The sequence below is a fragment of the Mytilus edulis genome, chromosome 11 (genome assembly GCF_963676685.1).
Source record: "Mytilus edulis chromosome 11, xbMytEdul2.2, whole genome shotgun sequence".
Taxonomy (NCBI): Eukaryota; Metazoa; Mollusca; class Bivalvia; order Mytilida; family Mytilidae; genus Mytilus; species Mytilus edulis.
In genome coordinates this window covers 12,677,279-12,695,832 of record NC_092354.1, presented here as the reverse complement: position 1 = coordinate 12,695,832, position 18,554 = coordinate 12,677,279, and the positions used below count along the sequence as shown (strand labels likewise).

The window sequence follows — 18,554 nt, the reverse complement described above, 5'->3', positions numbered from 1 at the left end:
ATAATCTTGATGTTCATATAAACCCAATACAAAGGCTATTTTAATACTCAGCTATCCAAAAATGAATTTTATTGCACACTAGCTCTCATATTTGAAAAATCCACAGGGGCCAAAATGCGAAACTACACACCTATCTGTGGAGTGCTGCCTTAGCACAATCTTATGTTAGCAACAAGTCCGTCAATATCTTATGTTAGCAACACATTTTAGTCCGTCAAATTTTATGTTAGCAACAATAATGTCCGTCAAATCTTATGTTAGCAACAAAAAAGTCCGTCAAATATTATGTTAGCAACAAAAAAGTCTGTCAAATGTTATGTTAGCAACAAAAAAGTCTGTCAAATGTTATGTTAGCAACAAAAAAGTCTGTCAATTTTTATGTTAGCAACAACTTAATTTCTGTCAAATTTTATGTTAGCAGCATTGTTCATGTCTGTCAAATCTTATGTTAGCAACTCAAAGATAATCCTTTTTAGCTCACCTGGCCTAAAAGGCCATGTGAGCTTTTCTCATCACTTGGCGTCAGTCGTCGTCTGTCGTCGTTAACAATTTTTCAAACATCTTCTCCTCTGAAACTACTGAATGGATTTGAATGAAACTTAGCATGATTGTTCCTTAGATTATCCTGCACAAAGTGTGTGCTTCGATTTTTGATCCGTCAAAAAACATGGCCGCCGTTACTTAAAATAGAACATAGGGGTCAAATGCAGTTTTTGGCTTATATCTCAAAAACGAAAGCATTTAGAGCAAATCTGACATGGGGTAAAAATGTTCATTAGGTCAAGATCTATCAGCCCTGAAATTTTCAGATGAATCAAACAAACCATTGTTGGGTTGCTGCCACTTAATTGGTAATTTTAAGGAAATTTTGCAGTTTTTGGTCATTATCTTGAATATTATTATAGATAAAGATAAACTGTAAACAGCAAAAATGATCAGCAAAGTAAGATCTACAAATAAGTTAATATGACCAAAATTGTCAATTGACCCCTTAAGGGGTTATTGTCCTTTAATGACAATTTGTTCATCACATTTGCTAACTTTAAAAAATCTTCTCCTCTGAAACTACTGAATGGATTTGGATGAAACTTAGCATGATTGTTCCTTAGATTATCCTGCACAAAGTGTGTTCTTCGATTTTTGATCCGTCAAAAAACATGGCCGCCGTTACTTAAAATAGAACATAGGGGTCAAATGCAGTTTTTGGCTTATATCTCAAAAACGAAAGCATTTAGAGCAAATCTGACATGGTAAAAATGTTCATTAGGTCAAGATCTATCAGCCCTGAAATTTTCAGATGAATCAAACAAACCATTGTTGGGTTGCTGTCACTTAATTGGTAATTTTAAGGAAATTTTGCAGTTTTTGGTCATTATCTTGAATATTATTATAGATAAAGATAAACTGTAAACAGCAAAAATGATCAGCAAAGTAAGATCTACAAATAAGTTAATATGACCAAAATTGTCAATTGACCCCTTAATGGGTTATTGTCCTTTAATGACAATTTTTCACAATTTGTTCATCATATTTGCTAACTTTAAAAAATCTTCTCCTCTAAAACTACTAAACCAAATTCAACCAAACTTCAACTGAATGATCAGTAGGATGTATAAAATAAAGTTTGTGCTTTATTTTTTATTTCGTCAAAAAACATGGCCGTCATGGCTAAAAATAGAACACAGGGTAAAATGCAGTTTTTATAAAAAATTTTCGTCGTATATTGCTATCACGTTGGCGTCGTTGTCGTCGTCGTCGTCGTCCGAATACTTTTAGTTTTCGCACTCTAACTTTAGTAAAAGTGAATGGAAATCTATGAAATTTTAACACAAGGTTTATGACCACAAAAGGAAGGTTGGTATTGATTTTGGGAGTTTTGGTCCCAACATTTTAGGAATTAGGGGCCAAAAAGAGCCCAAATAAGCATTTTCTTGGTTTTCGCACTATAACTTTAGTTTAAGTAAATAGAAATCTATGAAATTTTGACACAAGGTTTATGACCACAAAAGAACGGTTGGGATTGATTTTGGGAGTTTTGGTCCCAACATAATAAAGGGCCCAAAGGGTCCAAAATTAAACTTTGTTTGATTTCATCAAAATTGAATAATTGGGGTTCTTTGATATGCCGAATCTAACTGTCATGACTGTGTATGTAGATTCTTAACTTTTGGTCCCGTTTTCAAATTGGTCTGCATTAAGGTCCAAAGGGTCCAAAATTAAACTTAGTTTGATTTTGACAAAAAATGAATCAGTTAGGTTCTTTGATATGCTGAATCTAAAAATGTACTTAGATTCTTGATTATTGGCCCAGTTTTCAAGTTGGTCCAAATCGGGGTCCAAAATTAAACTTTGTTTGATTTCATCAAAAATTGAATAAATGGGGTTCTTTGATATACCAAATCTAACTTTGTATGTAGATTCTTCATTTTTGGTCCTGTTTTCAAATTGGTCTACACTAAAGTCCAAAGGGTCCAAAATTAAACTTAGTCTGATTTTAACAAAAATTGAAATCTTGGGGTTCTTTGATATGCTGAATCCAAAAATGTACTTAGATTTTTTATTATGGGCCCAGTTTTCAAGTTGGTCCAAATCAGAATCTAAAATTATTATATTAAGTATTGTGCAATAGCAAGTCTTTTCAATTGCACAGTATTGCGCAATGGCAAGAAATATCTAATTGCACAATATTGTGAAATAGCAAATTTTTTTTTAATTAGAGTTATCTTTCTTTGTCCAGAATAGTAAGCAAGAAATATCTAATTGCAAAATATTGTGCAATAGCAAGATTTTTTTTAATTGGAGTTATCTTTCTTTGTCCAGAATCAACTTAAATCTTTGTTATATACAATATACAATGTATATTCACTTTTTACTACCAACTGATAAATTAAAATAATCTTTACCATTCAGTGATAACAAGCAGTTTTTTTACATCTTAATATTTTATGATGTATTTAAATGAGTAGTTATTGTTGCAAACTCCATTAGAAATTTTAATTGAGATTAGTTTTGGAATAAGGGAAAGGGGGATGTGATTAAAAAAATTGGGTTCAATTTTTCTCATTTGAAATTTCATAAATAAAAAAGAAAATTTCTTCAAACATTTTTTTGAGAGGATTAATATTCAACAGCAAAGTGAATTGCTCTAAGAGAAAACAAAAATTTTAAGTTCATTAGAACACATTCATTCTGTGTCAGAAACCTATGCTGTGTCAACTATTTAATCACAATCCAAATTTAGAGCTGAATCCAGCTTGAATGTTGTGTCCATACTTGCCCCAACCGTTCAGGGTTCAACCTCTGCGGTCGTATAAAGCTACACCCTGCGGAGCATCTGGTTGGCTTATATCTCAAAAACTCCAGCATTTAGAGCAAATAAGACAAGAAGTTAAAGTATTCATTAGGTCAAGGTCTACCTGTCCTGAAATTTTCAGCCGAATTGGGTAACTGGTTTTTCAGGTATAATGCCCCTGAATTGATGATTTTAAAGAAATTTTGCAGTTTTTGGTTATTATCTTGAATATTATTATAGATACAGATAAACTGTTGATAGCAAAAATGTTAAGCAAAGTAAGATCTACAAATAAGTCAATTTGACCAAAATTGTCAATTGACCCCTTAAGGAGTTATTGCCCTTTAAAGACTTTTTTCACAATTTGTTCATCATGTTGACTTACTTTAAAAAAATCTTCTCCTTTGAAACTGCTGTATCAATTTCAGCCAAACTTAGGCTTTAGGAGTTTCAGAGTATCTAGTATAAATTTTATATTTCATTTCCTTGTATGTCAGAAACATAGCTCCTATGGCTAAAATAGAACATAGGAGAAAATGATTTTTTTTTTGCTTTTGAAGAAAATAGGACGATTCAAAGAACATTTAAATAAATTGAAAAGCCAAAATAATCATTGATGAGAGATTTAACCAAAAAAATTAAGGTGAGCGATTCAGGCTCTTGAGAGCCTCTTGTTTAAAGTTATTACAATTCCTTTTTTATTGGTGCAGATGTTCAGAAATGTTTTATTCCAATTTGCCTTTCATATAAAATCAAGATATACATCCAAACCTTGATAATACTGAAAATATCAGGATTTTTTGTGTTGCTAACATAAAAATTTTCCGTCAAAATGTCTGTCAATTTTGTTATGATAGCAACATTTTTTAAAGGTGTTCTTTATTTAAAAAATATAATGCGAATAGATCTATTTTTTGTCAAAAAGTGTTTACTTATATAAGTATAACATGTATTCCAAAACAGAACTTCATTGAAGTTGATTTTGGTTAATATATTTTTGGGAACTTTTCAACTTTCTTATTTGGAATCTGCCTTAAGTCAGTCTACAATTTCGCCGAATATTTACGAACTATTGAGAACTAAGTTAGTATCTGTATGTAATTACGTTACTATGAAATCACTATCACACATCCTTTTACTTTACATTTCCACACATGATTTGATCAATAAAAATGATACATTTGGAGCACTAAAGTTATACACAAGAAAGTGTTCAAAGTTCAAAGTGTTAATTGATCTAAAATTCTTTACTGCAGCGGCTGAACGTTGTCTAGTGGGTTGTCGGACGTCTTGTACAGTTTGGCAATAACTTTGTAAAAACGAACCTAGGGCGAACATGTAATCAGGGAGAACGATCCCAATACCAGGAATAACCACCAATTGGTGGATTATACCTCAATTGACGTATAATCCACCAATTGAGGTATATTGGTATAGACCAATTGATGTATAATGCAAGTTTTTTGTAATTAAATGCTAGTGTGAGATAGGAGCATGATTTTGCAACTTGCAACCTATTTCATGACCCTTATTGAGTCCTCCGAAAGTTTCAGTTTTGTCAAAGCCTGCTACATCTCTTGAGAATGCATGCGTACAACAATTATTTTGCTAAAACATTTGTACTATTGACCATGATTGACTTTTGATAATGAAAGTTAAGTATTAACAAAGAGCTCCATTCACCTGTGGAGTTGTACTCATGATCACATGACTGCAGACAGTAATGATGTCCATTGACAGGTGATTACAGGTAAATTTGCCAATCAAGGATTGACAAGATAACAATAGAAGAAACTTCAAATATAATTATTGATTAAATGCAATATGTTATGTTACAATACTAAACTAGGAATGTTTGACAAGTTTTCATACCATAATATGGTTTTCAGAAAACAATGCTCCATTTTTGTGGAATAATTTGTTTTGAAAAACAAAGAATTATACACCAATTGGTCTATACCATTATATCATGTATATGTCAATTGGTGGATTATACGTCAATTGAGGTATAATCCACCAATTGGTGGTTATTCCTGACCTGATAAATAACTCCTCTCTCTGAAAAATCCCAGTGCCAGCCATTTTCTTCTTTACAAGCAAATAAGGTAGGCTTTTCATGGAAGAGCCTACACAAACGCCTTTACACTTATACTTATTGGACAAAGAAATTACCTTAACTGTTCTATTCAGAATTCAGGGGTTAAAATTTTTTGTTATAGCTCACTAGCCCAGGGCTAATTGGTTGCAAGATTTTACTAGCCCTGTTGGAAGAACTACTCGCCCACCAAAACTTACCTGCTAGACCTAGTATGCCTTACAAAATCAGAGTTTGCTGCAATAACAATAAATTCTATAAACTTTACAATTTTTATCCATTCACGGCATTGCACAGTAGATTATTACAAATTGGATATTCAAAACTTATATCAGGAAAAAATATCCCATTAGCATATAAATTCAATTAATCAATAATTGAATATTCACTGAAAATTCTGATAAAATGAGTTGACCAAATCTGGGGATGATAAAAGTCTTGACCACTGCTATACGTGGGTACAGATACAATAGCATCATCACGTTTTTGTAAAAGAATTATCAGCACATGTTTCAAATTTATATCTGACAAAAACCAGGTTTCTGCTGTCAAAAGGGATTCACATTTATATTGCAATAAATTAAACAGAAGGAGGTAAAATCAGGTTGCATAAGCAATGTACAATACCACCCCCTGTACTGACACATCGATATTGAAAGTACAAGATCCACCCAGATTTATTTGTTCTATTTTAAAACTTGTACAAATCAGTTCAAATTCTGGGAATCCCGGATGACGTAGTTGAATCTGATTGGATGAGATAGAAAAGCCATGAGAGGATTTTCCCCTTTAATTTAAGAAACGCCAAGAATTTTTTGTTACTAGTCCGTTGGGCATTTCGGGTTACAAGTTTTGGTTGCCCGAGCAGGGATGATTCCAGGTGTTTTCAAATGAGTCCCTTGAACATCAAATTGGGAATTTTCATTCTAATTGGAAATTTTTTAAGCATAAAATCTAAGACGAATAACATTATTTTCTTGTATAAAAAATGGAAAATGTATATTATTAAGTTTAACCTGTACACTGAGGTTCATGTAAGTTGTAACACTTGAATAATTCTGGATGGGTTACTGTTATTACATGAATATCATTGAACATGATGCACTAGTCTATCATCTTAGCTATAGTTACCTAGGCCTATTACAAAAACAAATATTTCAGCTAACATAAACCACTGAAAAAAATCATTCATCGGGTATTTTTTCAACAGCAGGTCATCTCTATTTATCTCTATTTACCTTGATTCAAATGGATTTCAAATTGAACTGGTCAATTGTCGAATTCAGAAAAGCAATTACAAAAGTTCATATACTTTTAAATTGATAAGATATTTAAAGCATTGAACTAGTGTTCTTTAAAATTATTTGAATCATCTTCAAAACTTTTGAAATAGTTCCATAATGATGACATCGTATTTCATGAATGGTCTATCATCAACATTATTTTCAAAAAACGCTCAAACTTTTTTACAAAACAAATTTTCATCCTATTATATAACCGGCTCTGCTGGGCAATCTTCTTTTACGAGATCCGCGCCCATTAAACTTTATCCATCAATGTTATATCAAACTCTGCCGTGATCTGCTTTGACACCCATTTTTATCAACCTGCTGGGCGATCTGCTTTTACAAGATCGGATACTCCTATAACATATTAATCAATTGAATTCGGCTGATAAAATTGTTTGCCACATTTTGACATAATTAAATCGTTGTTAATAAAATGCGATTGTAAACAGCATTCTTATACAGATTTTAAAATGTTTTGACAACAAACTATGAAAAATTATAGTTGCCTTAATTGGTGACAGAAACTTTTCCAGAAATATCGATTTTTATTTTATTTATGTACATTTTTTGGGCCGCTGGCTGATTTAGGGGCTGCTAAGCGGCCCTTAACTATATAGTGGAATTATCCCTGCCGAGGTCTAAATGTTGTAGTCACGGGCGTGGGGCTAGTGGATTTCTTAACCCCTGGAATTGAAATAATTGATGCAAGCTATACTTTATTGTAGTTTTAACATGGATAGGCATTATATTCTCACTATTGCTGGGGCAAAAAAAAATCACGAATTTAATGCCTACCCATGTTAAAACTACAATAAAGTATAGCTTGTATCATTATTTTTTAAATTAAATATGATCAATCCATACCTGCCAACTTTTGAAAGTGCCCATGGGGGTTTTAGTGCGCAACAACAATTTCAAAGGTTAAATTCTTTGCGACATATTTTGCGCATGCTGTTTTGTGGTCTAGAAAAAGTGTCATATTTGTATGATGATCTTAATAGCCTTTTACTTAAATTTATTTGCATGATTCTAGTTATTATATCAGTAGAAAAGATGAATATGTAGCTATAAGACCAGGATTTATTTTAGCTAGAAAAATCTGTATGAATGGACTTCTACCTATAGTTGTTAATTTCTTTGTCATTTGGTCTCTTATAGAGAGTTATTTCATTGGCAATCATACCGTATGATTGCCAATGAGACAACTCTTATTACTACATCTTTTTCATATTCTATCATCTATGTCAAACATTGTCAAATACAATTTACAAAAAGTTAAAGCAGTCTACTAATATAAGTAATATTTTAACTTGCTTAATTTGCAACATGGTAAAGGTTAGAGTTATTTTAAAATTTAATCCATCAAAAGTAATTCTCCTGACTGAGCTGACCATGTCAGAATCAGATAAATAATATCATATATGCAAAATAAGCTTTAAAATAACTGAATTACTACCTAAACTTTCTTATCTTTTAATTAACTAAATTCCAACATAAACTTTATTAAGTGGGAAAATACTCCATATTTAAGTGAATATAGTGTATGTAAAAATATATAGTATGAAAAGCATTATGTATAAGATTTTTAAAAGTTTGTTGCAAAAGAAAGCAATATAAGAAAAATTTAAGAAAAAAACTATAAATTGTAGAATTGAATCTTCGATTGTAGGCGAGAAGAGTAGTCAACTTGTTTATGTCATTCAAGAACCTACATTGTATGAATCAATACAAATAACAAATTGAAACAATATTCACAATAACAACAACTGCAATGTAACATACATGTAAATACTGATTGTATATATATATATAATTAAAAATAAGAACAAAGTAGTCAAATATATAGAAACATTTAAAAACAATTTTACATCATGAACATTAGGAGACAGAGCTAGACAAAGAGGGATAACTCCATTTGTTCACCTTAACTTGTCATGCTTGTGGGGTTTTTTTCCTGTCTCATTTGGAAATTTTTATTGAGATACAGACTAAAAAATTGTATTAAATTCAAATCTTCATTTGTCAAAATATTTGTCATGATCCAGGTAAACAGATTTTTTGTATATTGGTATGATTTCCAGATAATAACTTTAGTACATGTATAAGTAAATAGAAATCGATAAAATTTTAAGACAATGTTTATAACCACAAAGGAAGGTTGGGATTGATTTTGGAGGTTAAGGTCCCTACGGTTTAGGAATTAGGGGCCCAAAGGGCCTAAAACAAACATTTATCTAGTGTCAGAACAATAAGTTGTAAGATGTATAAGGTTATTTTCTATTAAGCATTAAGTTAAGTGAACAGTGTTGACAGAGCCTTTCACATCTTAAGCTTAATTTTTCCTAAGGTTGTATTAAGTTTTTTGTTTATGTCTCCAAGTTACCATTGAATATTCTCAAATTGTGGTTATAGAGCTTAGAATATCGACCTGTCTTGTACAATATTTTGCTAACTCTAATACACAGTCTGTCATCTGCATAATTCCATTGATTTAACTATATAATACATTTGTAATTTGTACATAACATCAACATGAATAACATTATCAAATGCTTTGCAAAGCATGCTTTGTTGTGTCTTTGACATTAAAAATACATCTTCTCATCAACTATTTATTCAAACTATATTTATTACCATATATAACCAATTTAATTTTTTGCTTTAACTGTTATCTTTCTTTTTAACATTGCCTCATTTGGACATAAAGTTCTTTACAGGAAAATGTATAACAGTTCTATGTTGATCAACTTTCAGATGGAAACCTTTACAGTTAGATTGAATATAGAGCTGAAGTCATGGGCAGTAACTGGCTCCATACTTGGTAGACAATTTATTGAAGAAGACAAAGATGTTACCCAGAAATTCATACAGTTTTGTTCTGGTATGTATAAGTTACTTTTAACATGATAGCCATTAAATTGATATATGTACACAATCTTACATACATTAGATCATTCAACTACAAATGTACCAAAACAATGTAAATAGAGATGTGGTAAAAATTTATAAGTGCCAATGATATTACTTTTGAATGAAAGCCATAGAACATGACTGGCCGCCCAAACAAACCTGAAACTCCATCACAATACCTGGTTTGCTCATACTATTAGTTCTGTTTCACCTATCAACAAGATTATAAGAAATTGTTAATATCTAAAATGATCATCAATGCATACATGTATTTACAAGATACACAATTAAGACGATGATTCCTTCTAGGACTGACATCAATAAGGATGTCCACTACTCTGTTTTGATGATTCCTTCTAGGACTGACATCAATAAGGATGTCCACTACTCTGTTTTGAAATACATTGGTAGTATGTTTATACATATCATCAGGGATGATTCCAGTTGTTTTCAAATGGGTCCCTTGACCATCAAAATTGGGAATTTTCATCAAATTGGGAATTTTCTTAAAATTGGGATTTTTTTTCCACATAAGATCTATGATGAAATAATATCATTTTCCTGTAAAAACGGAAATTGTATCAAGTTTCACCTGTTTCATAGTGTGTGGATATCCTTTTTCATCATAAATGATCTGTTGTGTATTTTCAAAAATGTGCAGACAGTCGTTTTTTTTATTTGAGAGCCAGGCAGAACCTTTACTCAATCGGGCCTATATATTGAATTTTGATAATTTATAAGTTTTTCTCCCTGTCGAGGTCTGCTTTTAATATGTGACCCATTTTGACAAAAAGCATCTATTATCTATATGCTTTTACGAAATAAAATACTCCCATAGCATTTTCTTCAATTTAATTGAAGAAAATGCTATGGGAGTATTTGATCTAGTAAAAGCATATTTCATTTAAAGGTCTGCTTTTACGAGAACTAAGGTATTGAGAAACGTCTCAGAAAAACACATAATAACAATATGATAACATATCTTATCTTAACAATCTTTCGTTTACATCATTCTTATTCAGATCTTAAAACACTTTGAAGACAAATGGGAAAAATTGTAATTGCCTTAATCGGTGCAGGAAACATTTCCGGAAAAATCAATTTTAAAATATTTTTTTTCTAAATTGGGAATTTATTTTCACACAATTTTTTGGGGCCGCTGGAGGAATTGAGGGCCGCTAAGCGGCCCTAAACTATATAGTGGAATCATCCCTGATCATGCATATCATATGATAGAGCTCAAAAAGAAAAGGTGTCCTTGTTTTAGAGCTATTAGCCATTGAAACTTTGACAGAAAATTAATCTCATACATTTAACATCAGCATCTTCTTTCAAAAACAATAAAAACAAAAGTACATGTATGTATCATAAAATTTTCAACAGTTGCTCTTTAAACTACATGAACTATAGTTCCTTAAATAATAAAAAGAAAACTAGAAAACTAGTCTCAACAATTTATTAGTTGCACCACATAAACAAAACAACAGGATTCTGAACCACTGACAAATATCATAATGCCTGCATGCTGCAAGTATTTAATTTATTTAATTTTTCTTTTCTTTTTCTTTGGGGGGGGGTGAAAGACTCTGAGCTATTAAAAATATCGACATTTTAACCCCAATAAAAATGAAATACAAAAATAAAAGAAGAAGCTGCTGAACCAACGCCTTAGTGGTGAAGTGAAGGTAGAGTCACTAAAGAGGATACTCGATACAGTATTTAAAAACAATTGACAATAACATTTTTAACTTATTATTAGCTCACCTGGCCCGAAGGGCCAAGTGAGCGTTTCTCATCACTTGGCGTCCGGCGTCGTTAACTTTTACAAAAATCTTCTCCTCTGAAACTGCTGGGCCAAATTAAACCAAACTTGGCCATAATCATTATTAGGGTATCTAGTTTAAAAATTGTGTCCGGTGACCTGCCCAACCTTCCAAGATGGCCGCCATGGCTAAAAATAGAACATAGGGATCAAATGCAGTTTTTGGCTTATAACTCAAAAACCAAAGCATTTAGAGCAAATCTGACACGGGGTAATATTGTTTATCAGGTCAAGATATATCTGCCCTGAAATTTTCAGATGAATCAGACAACCTGTTGTTGGGTTGCTGCCCCTGAATTGGTAATTTTATGGAAATTTTGCTGTTTTTGGTTGTTATCTTGAATATTATTATAGATAGAGATAAACTGTCAACAGTAATAATGTTCAGCAAAGTAAGATTTACAAATAAGTCAACATGACCGAAATGGTCAGTTGACCCGTTTAAGAGTTATTGCCCTTTATAGTCAATTTTTAACCATTTTTCGTAAATCTTAGTAATCTTTTACAAAAATCTTCTCCTCTGAAACAACTGGGCCAAATTAAACCAAACTTGGCCACAACTATCATTTGGGTATCTAGTTTAAAAAATGTGTGGCGTGACCCACCCACCCAACCAAGATGGCCGCAACAGCTTAAAATAGAACATAGGGGTAAAATGCAGTTTTTGGCTTATAACTCAAAAACCAAAGCATTTAGAGCAAATCTGACGTGAGTAAAATTGTTCATCAGGTCAAGATCTATCTGCCCTGAAATTTTCAGATGAATCGGACAACCCGTTGTTGGGTTGCTGCCCCTGAATTGGTAATTTTAAGGAAATTTTGCTGTTTTTGGTTATTATCTTGAATATTATTATAGATAGAGATAAACTGTAAACAGCAATAATGTTCAGCAAAGTAAGATTTACAAATAAGTCAACATGACCGAAATGGTCAGTTGACCCGTTTAAGAGTTATTGCCCTTTATAGTCAATTTTTAACCATTTTTCGTAAATGTTAGTAATCTTTTACAAAAATCTTCTCCTCTGAAACAACTGGGCCAAATTAAACTAAACTTGGCCACAACTATCATTTGGGTATCTAGTTTTAAAAATGTGTGGCGTGACCCACCCACCCAACCAAGATGGCCGCAACAGCTTAAAATAGAACATAGGGGTAAAATGCAGTTTTTGGCTTATAACTCAAAAACCAAAGCATTTAGAGCAAATCTGACACTGTGTTAAATTGTTCATCAGGTAAAGATCTATCTACCCTGAAATTTTCAGTTGAATTGGACAACCCATTGTTGGGTTGCTGCCCCTGAATTGGTAATTATAAGGAAATTTTGCTGTTTTTGGTTATTATCTTGAATATTAATATAGATAGAGATAAACTGTAAACAGCAATAATGTTCAGCAAAGTAAGATTTACGAATAAGTCAACATGACTGAAATGGTCAGTTGACCCGTTTAAGAGTTATTGCCCTTTATAGTCAATTTTTAACCATTTTTCGTAAATGTTAGTAATCTTTTACAAAAATCTTCTCCTCTGAAACAACTGGGCCAAATTAAACTAAACTTGGCCACAACTATCATTTGGGTATCTAGTTTTAAAAATGTGTGGCGTGACCCACCCACCCAACCAAGATGGCCGCAACAGCTTAAAATAGAACATAGGGGTAAAATGCAGTTTTTGGCTTATAACTCAAAAACCAAAGCATTTAGAGCAAATCTGACACTGTGTTAAATTGTTCATCAGGTAAAGATCTATCTACCCTGAAATTTTCAGTTGAATTGGACAACCCATTGTTGGGTTGCTGCCCCTGAATTGGTAATTATAAGGAAATTTTGCTGTTTTTGGTTATTATCTTGAATATTAATATAGATAGAGATAAACTGTAAACAGCAATAATGTTCAGCAAAGTAAGATTTACGAATAAGTCAACATGACTGAAATGGTCAGTTGACCCATTTAGGAGTTATTGCCCTTTATAGTCAATTTTTAACCATTTTTCGTAAATCTTAGTAATGTTTTACAAAAATCTTCTCCTCTGAAACTACTGGGCCAAGTTAATTATAGATAGAGATAATTGTAAGCAGCTAGAATATTCAGTAAATTAAGATGTACAAACACATCACCATCACCAAAACACAATTTTGTCATGAATCAATCTGCGTCCTTTGTTTAATATTCACATAGACCAAGGTGAGCGACACAGGCTCTTTAGAGCCTCTAGTTTCAATTTATTTCATTAATTTACTACCTTTATGTACATACATTTGTAATCTTTTCATTTCATTCATACATTGGTAACCAGGAACAAAAAAGACAATGGAGTAAATACATTATGATGTAATAATTTTGATACCATTTTTAGCTCACCTGGCCCGAAGGGCCAAGTGAGCTTTTCTCATCACTTGGCGTCCGGCGTCCGGCGTCGTCCGTCGTCCGGCGTCGTTAACTTTTACAAAAATCTTCTCCTCTGAAACTACTGGGCCAAATTTAACCAAACTTGGCCACAATCATCATTGGGGTATCTAGTTTAAAAAATGTGTTCGGTTACCCGGCCAACCAACCAAGATGGCCGCCATGGCTAAAAATAGAACATAGGGGTAAAATGCAGTTTTTGGCTTATAACTCTGAAACCGAACCATTTAGAGCAAATCTGACATGGGGTTAAATTGTTTCTTAAGTCAAGATCTATCTGCCCTGAAATTTTCAGACGAATCGGACAACCGGTTGTTGGGTTGCTGCCCCTGAATTGGCAATTTTAAGGAAATTTTGCCGTTATATGGTTATTATCTTGAATATTATTATAGATAGAGATAAACTGTAAACAGCAATAATGTTCAGCAAAGTAAGATCTACAAATAAGTCAACATGACTGAAATGGTCAGTTGACCCATATAGGAGTTATTGCCCTTTATAGTCAATTTTTAACCATTTTTCGTAAATCTTAGTAATCTTTTACAAAAATCTTCTCCTCTGAAACTACTGGGCCAAATTTATCCAAACTTGGCCACAATTGTCTTTGGGGTATCTTGTTTAAAAAATGTGTCCGGTGACCCGGCCAACCAACCAAGATGGCCGCCACGGCTAAAAATAGAACATAGGGGTAAAATGCAGTTTTTGGCTTATAACTTAAAAACCAAAGCATTTAGAGCAAATCTGACAATTGGTAAAATTGTTTATCAGGTCAAGATCTATTTACCCTGAAATTTTCAGATGAATCTGACAACCTGTTGTTGGGTTGCTGCCCCTGAATTGGTAATTTTAAGGAAATTTTACTGTTTTTGGTTATTATCTTGAAAATTATTATAGATAGAAATAAACTGTAAACAGCAATAATGTTCAGCAAAATAAGATTTACAAATAAGTCAACATGACCGAAATGGTCAGTTGACCAATATAGGAGTTATTGCCCTTTATAGTCAATTTTTAACCATTTTTCGTAAATCTTAGTAATCTTTTCCTCTGAAACTACTGGGCCAAATTAATCCAAACTTATCCACAATCATTTTTTGGTTATCTAGTTTAAAAAATGTGTCTGATGACCCGGCCATCCAACCAAGATGGCCACCATGGCTAAAAATAGAACATAGGGGTAAAATGCAGTTTTTTTGCAAATCTGACACGGGGTAATATTGTTTATCAAGTCAAGATCTATCTGCCCTGAAATTTTCAGATAAATCGGACAACCCGTTGTTGGGTTCCTGCCCCTGAATTGGTAATTTTAAGGAAATTTTACTGTTTTTGGTTATTATCTTGAAAATTATTATAGATAGAAATAAACTGTAAACAGCAATAATGTTCAGCAAAGTAAGATTTACAAATAAGTCAACATGACCGAAATGGTCAGTTGACCCATATAGGAGTTATTGCCCTTTATAGTCAATTTTTAACCATTTTTCGTAAATCTTAGTAATCTTTTACAAAAATCTTCTCCTCTGAAACTGATGGGCCAAATTAATCCAAACTTATCCACAATCATCTTTGGGGTATCTAGTTTAAAAAATGTGTCCGATGACCTGGCCATCCAACCAAGATGGCCGCCATGGCTAAAAATAGAACATAGGGGTAAAATGCAGTTTTTGGCTTATAACTCAAAAACCAAAGCGTTTAGAGCGAATCTGACAGGGGTTAAATTGTTTATCAGGTCAAGATCTATCTGCCCCGAAATTTTCAAATGAATCGGACAACCCGTTGTTGGGTTGCTGCCCCTGAATTGGTAATTTTAAGGAAATTTTGCTGTTTTTGGTTATTGTCTTGAATATTATTATAGATAGAGATAAACTGTAAACAGCAATAATGTTCAGCAAAGTAAGATTTACAAATAAGTCAACATGACCGAAATGGTCAATTGACCCCCTAAGGAGTTATTGTCCTTTATAGTCAATTTTCAACAATTTTTATAAAATTGTAAATTTTTACTAAAATTTTCCACTGAAACTACTGGGCCAAGTTCATTATAGATAGAGATAATTGTAAGCTGCAAGGATGTTCAGTAAAGTAAGATGTACAAACACATCACCATCACCAAAATACAATTTTGTCATGAATCCATCTGCTTCCTTTGTTTAATAGTCACATAGACCAAGGTGAGCCTCTAGTTTTGTACTTCAGTCATTGTAAATTATATAAAATTTGACCTGAAGACGCCAATCTAACTAGTCAGCTTAATAAACTTGCAGTTCACTAAAGTGTTGTTGTCAATCCAGCAGTATTTTAAAAATAAAAGGAATATAAAAAGGACATACAATATGAAGTTAAATGCACAAATGCACAAACGTCTGTCCTATCTCTCTTTATATAAAAACAGTTGTATTATTGTAAAACAGTACTATTATAGTAAAACTATCATATAATGTAATAAACCAATTTCTAGGTTTTTTCATGAAGGAGTTACGCTTGTTCACATTATTCAACATGTTGAACAATCAGCTCTCACTGTGTGGTAATATCATGAGCATTGTGACATCAAAATGTGCAAAAGTCATATAATTAATTGGGATGAGTTATAACTTTAAACATGTTAAAGCTTTCAATTTCTAAATTTTCCTGAAAAATGAAAATAACAAACATGTTTAAATTTCGAATTTTTTATGTTCAGTCATTTGCTGATACATGTGATATATTTATTACTAAACAATAAAAAAAACTAACTGCTATATTTTATTATTTAGATAAATATGGCTTAGCTACAGATGGGAGCGTCGCATGGAAAACTGAGACAATTCAATCTATTGCTTTTGAAGATGAAATAGGAAACTCAAACTCAGAGTTAGCTATGGAAGAAGACTTAGAAGACAAAGGCAAAGATCTTTCCATAGACAAAGTTATAATGTCAAAAAATTCTATGGATTCACAACAGGCTAAACTTCAATGTAATGAAAATTTGATTGAAAAGAAAAAACTTACTGTTAGAAAGTCATCAAGGTTGGAAAATAAAGAGCCCAATAAGTATATCAATATGGATATTGAAATTGAGGATGATTACGATTCAAATGGAAATAAATCTGAAATGGATGAAGATAAAGATTTCGATAAAAACAAATCTGAAATAGATGAAGATGAAGATTTTGATAAAAACAAATCTGAAATAGATGAAGATCAAGATTTTAATGCATCGTGCTCAAATAAAGGAGAATTGGAAGGTGAAAGAAATTTTGAATGTAGCTATTGCAAGTTAATTTTTGTAACTGAAGCTGAACATACATCACACAATATTGACAAGCACAAAACTGTATTTGATGATGACAATAAGCCAGAAAGGACTGACTTTTCTTGTGACCTTTGCCATCGGCAGTTTTTATCAGAAAAGCAGTTAAAGAAACACAAACAAATGCATTCAAGTAAGAAAAGTGTGACTTGCCCATTATGTAAAAATATATTTTATAATGAACAATCAGTTAAAAAGCACTTGAAAAAGATCCATCAAGAATTAAGACCCTATTGTTTTCCATGCCGCTCATTATTTGAATCTGAATCAGTATTCACAGAACATAAATTGCAAAATATTTGCCGAAAGAAAAATATAGCAAATGTCCAGTGTAAAACTTGCGGCAAACATTTCATGAGCATAAAATATCTATATACTCATAAGAAGCTAGTCCATGGTCTAAAAGTCAGTATCTGTCGATTTTGTACCGAGTGTTTTGATAAAAGAGAAGATTTGAGTCACCATTTAGAAACACAACACAAAACTACTACAACATGTGAGGGATGTAGGTCTATATTTAAAACAGAGCTGGAATTCAACAAACATTTAGATGATGTTCACAAAGACAGGGTCTTCAGATGTTCAAAGTGTTCTGATGTGTTCTTTAAAAAAAGAGATTTTGAGAGGCATATGGAGGAACACACAAATGGGTCAAAGTTCATTTGTGCCGATTGTGGGAAAGGTTTTATACACAAGATATCTTTTAATAGACATATGATATCCCATAGTTCTATGCGGCCTCATCAATGTGAATCTTGTGGAATGTGTTTTAAGCTACCTTCTACATTAAGATTACATTTGCGAACACATGTGCAAGATAAGAAATACAAATGTGTGTCTTGTGACAAAGAATTCAGGTCAACTGAAGGGTTAAAAAATCATAAAATCAAGTACCATATGTCAGAGGAGGAGCTGAAATCTTACAAGAATAAGATATATACCTGCGACCACTGTGGTAAAAAGACAGGACAGAAACATGTTCATGTCAGGCATGTGAGATCTCATACGGGCGAGAAACCTTTTGAGTGTTCTGAATGCATGAAATCATTTCCAACAAATTCTGCTCTGAATATTCACCGTAAAAGTCATTTGGATAAAAACAAATTATTATGTGTAACTTGCAGTATGAGTTTCTGGAACAAGTCTCATTTCAACAGACACATTGATTCCAAAAAGCATCGTTGTCTTGTAGCAAAACAAAAACAAAACCTGAATAAAGAAAGTTCTACTCATGAGAATGCAGAGCAAGCAAAAAATACTGTAATTGTTTTAGACAACAACAACCAGAATTTCTCAACAGAGTTTGGGAACAATGCACCATCTTCATTGACATGCATCATAATTCCAGAAAACTTCCAAAATGTTCGTCTGGAAAACTATGAAACTGTGGGAAACAATGTTGACACTTTTTATTTAAAATCATCAGAGTAAATTGAGATGTTTTAGAATTCA

At 32.4% G+C, this 18,554-nt stretch overlaps 1 protein-coding gene across 2 annotated transcripts in view; it reads left to right on the top strand.

Moving 5' to 3' along the window:
- Positions 1 to 18,554, top strand: part of LOC139493933 (oocyte zinc finger protein XlCOF6-like) — a 24,635-nt gene extending 6,081 nt beyond the window's left edge. For both annotated transcript variants that reach the window (XM_071282105.1, XM_071282106.1), the window contains exons 2-3: positions 9,431 to 9,557; positions 16,567 to 18,554. In XM_071282105.1, the coding sequence (XP_071138206.1) occupies positions 9,431 to 9,557; positions 16,567 to 18,533 (2,094 nt within the window). In that variant the 3' untranslated portion in view covers positions 18,534 to 18,554. The remainder of the gene's footprint in view (positions 1 to 9,430; positions 9,558 to 16,566) is intronic.